Raw genomic sequence first — 8,669 nt, forward strand, 5'->3', positions numbered from 1 at the left:
ATGATAACCACTTGGAAAGTCCAAGGGAGGGTTGTTCGGTATAATCATCATATGACTACCCATCTGCATGTTTGGACACCTCTATGCCCTTACCAAGAAACGCAGTACACAACATCACAGATGCTAGTCTCGAGCTCAAGCGACCTTTATCCCTGTTTTAGGCGGCTGAATCGACTAGGAACGAATTTAGAATATGCAGTATTTACAAATGAGTTTCAACATCGAATTACGATTCATTTGTATTAAAGCATAATCAAGGACTTTATCTATGCTGTTTGCATGGGTATACAGATAAAGTATAACAAGACCATAAAATGTTAAATTATATTAAAATAAAGATTGTTTATTACACTTGAGTCAATAAATTACCTAGGCAACCGTTGGCTTGCAGGGCATCTACTCTAATATTGAGTGCATTAAATGCATGTCGGGAGCCAAAGAAATTGGGCAGACAAACACAATGCAGTTGGGGCAGCCTTCTTTGAAGAAAATTAGAATACGGCAGCTAATTTTCCGAAATGGCGGATGAAGGTTCACACTGAATGATGCATCTATAAATAGAGGCATCATTCGCCATTTCAATGCATCCTATTCTCAAGCAACATCTTGAGTTGTCTCTCTTCTCTCCTATTAGTTCTATAATATTTGTGAGTTGTTTGTTCTCCTGTATTAATAGAGTGTGTTCTCTTTGGAAACATAGTGAGTGAGTTGTACACCATAAAATATTATAGTGAAATTCTTTTCATCTTGCCCGTGGTTTTTACCCTAATAATTTTTTAGGGGTTTTCTACGTAAATCTCGGTGTACAGTTTATTCTTTATTTTCGAGTTTTATTATCTCAAATTCCACACGTGGGACCAACCAGTATAAGCACAGAATCTCACTTACGAAATTGTCCTGTCTCGAGGCCTATAGTTTCAAGAATCCCTTTTTCTCTTAACCCCTCGTCAATGGATCTCTCTACTCCAAAACCAAGGGCTCAGATAAAGAAGATTGTTGTTTCTCCGCCGCTGAATAGTACTGCAATAATCAATTTTCAGGATAGGGTGAAGAAGGGAAAGAGGGAGTTGGGATTTGGAAATTCTGTGGTGAGGTTTTGTTTAAGCTTGATCTTATCTTGGGGTATGGAGTATGGCGTTTCCTGGATTGTTTCTGGGGTTTTGAAGACTAAATTATCACCGGATATGGTGAAGAGTTTGGGTGAGAAATCATGGGATTTCGAGGAATTCAATACTAGGTTTCTTTTCTTGGAGAATGAGTTACAAGGTTTAGTTGAGAAAAAGGTCTCAAGCTGCAGCTCTAATAATTCTCTGTGGAGAATCAGTGAGGTATATTGGATGAATCTTTGACCTCGTCAATCTTGGATACTTGCTCTATGTATTCATATTAATGACCGTATCTAACTATGAATGAATGAATATGAGCTTTATATTGATTCTTGGCAGATTATTTTGTTCTGTCGTCAGGATTTTCAATAAAAGAAATGACTATTAAATGATTAGTGAATGTGCATGCACTTGATCTTGATTCTTCGTAGATAATTTTTTATTCACCCTGGGGATTTGATCTTTACCGAAATTATCAACTGTAATTTAGGATGGTTTGTTGCTGAATTCGCGATGTGTGCTGTACAAATCAATGACAGAAGAGATAAGCATTTGGGGATGGCCATTACAGACAGCTGGATTGCTCTCATCACAATATTCTCCCCAATTATTCAGCATTATATCGGGAAGAGTCACACAAGTAAATGATTTGCATTTGCATCACTTGCATAGTTACATTGGTTTTGCAGTTTTCATATTCTATTATCGGTTTCATGAGCTAAGAACCTCTCGATTGCATTGTTTACATGGCTTACATACAAATGGGGAAGCTAATTATACGATTCACGATTGTAATAGTTCTTGGGTGCATGAAAAATGGAGTGCTTCTGTGGTGCAGTTTGATCCAAATACATGGATTCTTGAGTACAGACGGAGATTCATATTGAACAATTCCAAGACTGGTGTCGGCTTTAATGGAGTTCTTGAAGCATAGGATGATAAGAGAATTTGAAAAGATGAGGTAAGTATTCTGGGTTTCATTTGCATTCGGAAGTCAGCATTCCTATTTTTCAGGAAGGATCATTCAAATTCCAACTTAGAAAATCTGACATATGAAATATATTTTTGTGATTCTAATGGAAAAACTGATTCTCATAAAATCTTTTGAAGTTAACTGATTTTTTTTGTTGTTATAAAATTGTATTAGGTGCAGCTGTTCATTGTATAGATTAATTTGATTATCTCCATGTTCGAACCAAAATATGCACCTTGTCTTCAAAGGTGGAACCTACTCTCTTGTCTTGTAAAAAGTTCACTAATTGAAAGCATTCGACGCCAATTTCATTCTCTTCCTCCGATTGAATTAAAATTAGTCGTATGATGGTGATGGTCAGATTTGCTCAAGCCTGAGATGGTAGAGTAGATGTTCTGCAAGCCAACGGTTGGCTAGGGAATTTATTGACTCAAGTATAATAAACAAGCTTTATTTTAATTAATTAATATTCTAAAGTACAATTAAGAACCTTAATAATATGTACGTTGGTCTTGTACTCATACAAGCCCATTATACATATCGGACAGCGCAAACGGTTGCCCGGGAGTGTCTCGGGAACCGTTCTGGATAATGGGCTTGAATTGTTTAGGTCTATGGTGCGATTTTCTGATTTTTCAAAATTTTGGATTAAATTGATATTTTATGAAAATGAGTTCAATTTATTTTTTTAAAAAAATAAATTTTTGGAAAATTAATAATTTTCTTGTAAAATAAATAATTAGAATATGATTTTAATTATTTATAGTAAAAATGAGTTTTACAATAAATCAATTATTATTGATTTACTTGGAAATTAAATAAATGTGTTTATTTAATTTATTAAATTCTTTAATAATTGTGGTGGTTAGTAATAAATTATTAGATACATGATTTGTCAATTAATTAAATTTGTTTAATTAAATTAATGTTAATATTTGATATTAAAAGCACTGAAGGATGATCGAGAGCCTTGACCAATGTGTTAGGTATATGTTAGGATATTTTACTCTTATTATTCATTTTGTTAATATTTGATATTATTAAAGTGGGCCTGGTTTATGGCCCGTTCTCACCCCATGATCAGATGTATCCCTTATGTGTCATGGTTATTTAAATGTAATTATTAGAAATATTGGGAGATCAAGACTGGAAGATAGTGAGCCCGATGCACTAGATGAAGACATGTAAAATATTGGAACGTGTTGTAATAGTTGCATTTGCATCCCTGTATTCACCTAGGTTTTGGACCTGGATCCATGTCTGGCTCACATGGATCTAATAGTGTTGGTGATCTATCATTCTTATTTATTTATTGTTGAATGTCATATTATGATATGCGATATATAGTAGTATGCATGTATGTATATTATTAAATAATATAGTTGCATGAATCCGGCAAACATACAAACATGGCACGCGATTTTAAATTAAAATGATGAGACAATTTTAAAATTAAAATCCCTTATTTTGAATATGATTCAAAATTTATATCAAACCGTAAAAGTAAAAATTAAAAGAGTTTAATTTTTCCTTGCCTTCCATCAACCGTGGTTGCATGTTGATCGCTACCCGCGGATAGTGTCTGACTCATATTATTGAGAGGGCCTGGACACCAGAAAGCTGTGACTTCCACCGAACATATGATGTGAATTGAGTGTAACTCCCATGACTTCGGCTCATATTATTAGGGGAACTCATTGCGACCGTCCACTACAGTTCAATATTGATGGGTTGGTTTGACACGTGAAAATAAACAGCGTCATATTATTGGGTCCTTATTAAACGTGAGGCAAAACACGCGGAGGTTGCATGGGGATGCAATTGGATTCTACCTTTTAGAAATTATAATTGGCTGATATTATTCGGGATTATAATTGGCTAATTGGACTCTACGTGCCCACTATGAAATTAGGATTTCCCTTTTTTGTCAGAGGATGGTGGAATGTCAAAATATTGGGAGGGATATTTATAAAATGAAATCCATATTTTATATCTTAGAATTATTTTAAAATAATCAGCAACCCTTATTCTGTTTCCATATCAGTATATTTTCGATTTCGTCACGAAATACATTTATGTTATTAACAAGCTAACCGAATCTAATTTTCAAGACTGGTTGGGAATTTTTTTGAATTCGGAGAAAATGACATACACACTAATGTCAGTCCTGCTGAACTGACAAACCATGCAAGATGGTAAGACCATAGTATGCAAGCTAAAGTATAACATGATCGCTTTTATGTCAAATGAAATATAGGGACAGTTTGAGGAAATGTTGAATGCTGCTGACATTCGAATACACGTGCAAGAGTTGCATGGATCATGAAACTCATACAATGATGCACACCACTTTCAAGGAGCTCATGACTACAAGTATGCAGGATGGGGCTTTGGCCCATGAGCGTGGTGTACGTATGACTGGGCTTATTGAGAATGTGGTGGGCCTGGAATATGTGATTCCTAACGAGTTACTAAATAACATCAATTTGTTATCTTTCTCTTCCTGATTTGACGGGTTATGGTGAAATTCAATTTGAATAAGATAGATTATAGCCTTGAAGAGCTAGTCAATACGCTTATAACTTATGAGATCACCATAAAATAGGAAATTGTTGTTTTTCTAATCTCGTCAGACAAAAAATAGCCCACAAGGTAAGGAAAAGAAATGTTCTGTCCCTCACAAGAAAAACAATCCCACTAAGAGGCAAACTCTGAAGGACACTTAAAGGGCCTACAAAGCCCGATAAGTCAGAACATATTTATTTCACTGCAAGAAGTTCAGACATAAGAAATTATATGAGCCAGAAATGCTCTGGAAATGATAAGTGAATGTGTTGGAACATTTCATGTTCGCAATTTTGATTTTGATGTTAACAAAACTTGTTATTGTGTTTCTAACAAATTTACTCTAGTGTGAAATTATTAAAACAAGAAGCAAGCCGAAACTGAATTCTGCACAAACTGAATTTCTGGTGAGCTTCGGTGTTTGGAATATATCTCTCACCTGGACGATCCAAATGACAATCCGCCAACTGGACTGATCAGAAAACTCAATTTGGAACAAGTTGTATTTCACGTCAGTTGGGAAAAATAGATGTTATCATGGTCTAACTGATCGCTGAATTACCGAACTGATCACACAAAAACAGCAATCAGTTGGGTTTGAGCAGCTGCGGTATTTTGGTCATATCTCTCAGCTCGATTATCGAAATGAAGCGATTCAGTATGCGTTGGAAAGATAAGACGATTATCTACAAATCATGTTCAAAAGTCAAAGTCTGAATCGAAGCTTAAGATGCTGATAAATGACAATGAAGTTACTGGTTCTGCACAAACGAAAATCAGCTAGCCTGATTTCAGCACACCAGTTGAAACTGAACTGAACCGAACCAGTTGAACTGAACCAGACCAACTGAAGACCAGTTGAACCAGATCAGTTGAACTGAACCAACTGAACTGAACTAGACCAGCTGAAGACCAGTTGAACCAGACCAGCTGAACTGAACCGAACCATTTGAACTGAACCAGACCAACTGAACCAGCTGAACTGAACCGAACTAGCAGCTGACCAATTGAACTGAACCGAACCAGCTGCTTACCAGTTGAACTGAACGACCAGTTGAGTTGACCAGTCGGGAAAATGCCCAGCAAGACGAACTTGACCGTTGCAATTTCAGAAACTAGTACAGAAACTTTCCAAACGGTCATATTCTTGTGTCTAACGTATATATTATTGTTGGGGCTTATAAATACAACATCTTGAAGATCAAACAAGATCTTTTGAAGTGGATTCAAAGCATGTGCAGTTAACATGAAGAAATCAGCTAGTTGAGAGCACAAGCCCTTGTGTGAGGACACATTTGAGATGTACACTGTAAAGAATAAATTCCTCACACACAATCACTCACATATACAAGAGAGTTGAACTTCAAAGTTTAGTTGAGTGAGTCTTGCACAAAGACAATAAACTTGTGTATGTAGTATTTGCATATGAGACATTAAACAATATGCTGATTGTGAGGTGCTGCCTACAATCTTGAGTGCTAGGAGTTCAGTTTAGACAGTGGGTAAGTCCTAGCTGAATGAGTTTGTACAAGGTGTTGTATAAATCAAAGTCTTCTAGTGAATCATTCCCAAGGGGAATAAGGGGTGACGTAGGAGCATTTGAAGTCTCCGAACATCCATAAACAAATTCGTGCTAATTTGTTTATTGTATTTACTTATCATTTTCATAGTTTTAAATATGCATTGTTGAAGCATTTTATGTGTTCTTCAAATACCAAAATATTGCATACCAAGTGTTTGATAAAATGCTTCAACCAAAATATTTTTACTCATTCAACTTGCATATATTTTAAATGCTTTACAAAATATTTAATCGGTTTCTACGAAGGATTATCGAGTGTTTTCCGCTTGGTTTGAATACCAAACTCGATTTAATTCATCGGTGTTCAATATTTCAAGAACCGAGCTATTGTAGCTCAACGATTATCCCCCTAATCGATCATGTCAGAATGTCCAAGTAAACATGATTTCAACAACAAACAAAAGAAAGTTAGATGATCCAAATCCTGCACAAATATGGCACGCTAGACTATGTCACATTTCTCAAAGAAGGATGCACAAACTAGTGGGAGAAGACATGTTTGACTTGTCATAGATAAATTCTCTACCTACTTGTAAGTTCTGTTTAAAAAGAAAAATGACCAAGACTCCATTCAATGGAAACGTGGAACGTGCGCATGGTCTACTGGATTTGATCCACATAGACATTTGTGGCCTGCTAAGTGTTAGCACAAAATATGGGCAATCCTACTTCATTACCTTTACCGATGATCGTTCGACGTATGAGTATGTTTATTTGATGAAACACAAATCTGAAGCATTTGAAAAGTTCAAATAATTCAGATCTGAAGTAGAAAAACAGTTAGAAAGGAGTATTAAGACACCTTCGATCTGATCCAAATGGAGAATACTTAAGTGCTGAATTTTTGGGTTATCTAAAAGAGATTGAGATTCACTCACATTAGACTCCACCAGCAACACCACAATTGAATGGTGTTTCTGAACGTCGTAATCGAATCTTGATGGACATGGTTCGATCCATGATGGGATTCACTGAATTGCCTACAAGGTTTTGGGACTTTGCACTTGAAACTGCGGCAATGTTGTTGAATAATATCCATACTAAAGCAATGTATAAAACACCATATGAAATATGGATGATAAAAACTATCAAATATTCTTACATGAGAATATGGGGATGTCCTGCTTACGTAAAGCAGACACTGAGAGACAAATTGGATAGTAGATCCACTTTGTGCTACTTTGTAGGATATCCAAAGAATTCTGTTGGATATTATTTCTATCATCCCAATGAAGCAAAATTGTTTGTTTCAAGAAATGCCACCTTTTTTAAAAGGAATTTCTATTAGATAGAAAAGGCAAGATGATAGAACTTGAAGAAATTCAAGATACTCCTTCAACTGTAGAAGTTGAACCTAATCCCCAACAACCAGTAGTTGAAGTACAAGCTCCTAGAAGGTCAGATAGGTTATTAGACCAACTGCAAGATATACACTTCTTCATGAACAAGGCCATGATGGGCCTTGTGTTGGATGTGATCCAATGAATTTCAAAGAAGCAATATTTGACACTGATTCAACCAAATGGCTTGAGGCCATGCTGTCAGAAATGGACTCTATGTATTCAAACCAAGTATGGACATTAGTGGATCCACATGAGGGAATCGTTCCCATAGGATGCAAATGGATCTACAAAAGAAAGCTTGGGAAGTCCATTAGAATAATATTAGCCATAGCAGCATAGTATGACTATGAGATGACAAATAGATATAAATACTGAATTCCTCAATGGAGACATCAAAAAAAATTTATATGTCTCAACCTAAGGGATACACATCAGTAGGAAGTGAGGATAAGGTATGCAAACTTCAGAGATCAATATATGGTCTCAAGCAGGCGTCAAGGAGTTGGAACCTAAGATTTGATAGCACTATCAAAGAGTTTGGTTTTGCTAAGAATCTTGAGGAATCATGCATGTACAAGAAAGTTAGTGGGAGTGCAGTGACATTCCTAGTACTTTATGTTGATGACATCCTACTCATTGGGAATTTTGTAGGATTAGTGCAATCAACTAAAGTATGGTTAGCAAGTAAATTCTACATGAAAGACATGTGTGAAGCATCCTATGTATCGGGAATACAAATCTATAGAGATAGATCAAAGAGGATGCTGGGGCTCACCCAAGCCACTTATATCGATACCATTTTGAAGCGATTCTCTATGGAAGTGTCCAAGATAAGATACTTACCAATGTGTCATGGTGTTGCTCTATCTAAAGCTATGTGTCTCAAAACTGATGAAAGATTGAGATGATGACACGTATTCCAAATGTGTCAGCCATTGGTATTATCATGTATGGTATGATATCAACACGTTTTGATGTTGCTTACGCTCTGAGTGTTACAAGCAGATATAAGGCAAACTCTGGTCCAATGCATTGGAAGGCCGTGAAAGATATTCTTTAGTACTTAAGAAGGACTAAAACTTGTTCATGGTCTATGGGGG

The 8,669-nt window shown here is 36.0% G+C and overlaps 1 protein-coding gene across 1 annotated transcript; it reads left to right on the top strand.

Moving 5' to 3' along the window:
- Positions 1 to 868: 868 nt before the first annotated feature.
- Positions 869 to 2,374, top strand: LOC142504636 (uncharacterized). The gene is made up of 3 exons (XM_075617505.1): positions 869 to 1,328; positions 1,597 to 1,746; positions 1,945 to 2,374. The coding sequence occupies exons 1-3, from the start codon at positions 951 to 953 to the stop codon at positions 2,038 to 2,040; spliced, it is 624 nt and encodes a 207-aa protein (XP_075473620.1). The 5' UTR covers positions 869 to 950; the 3' UTR covers positions 2,041 to 2,374.
- Positions 2,375 to 8,669: the final 6,295 nt, after the last annotated feature.

Source organism: Primulina tabacum, chromosome 9 (genome assembly GCF_025594145.1).
Source record: "Primulina tabacum isolate GXHZ01 chromosome 9, ASM2559414v2, whole genome shotgun sequence".
Taxonomy (NCBI): Eukaryota; Viridiplantae; Streptophyta; class Magnoliopsida; order Lamiales; family Gesneriaceae; genus Primulina; species Primulina tabacum.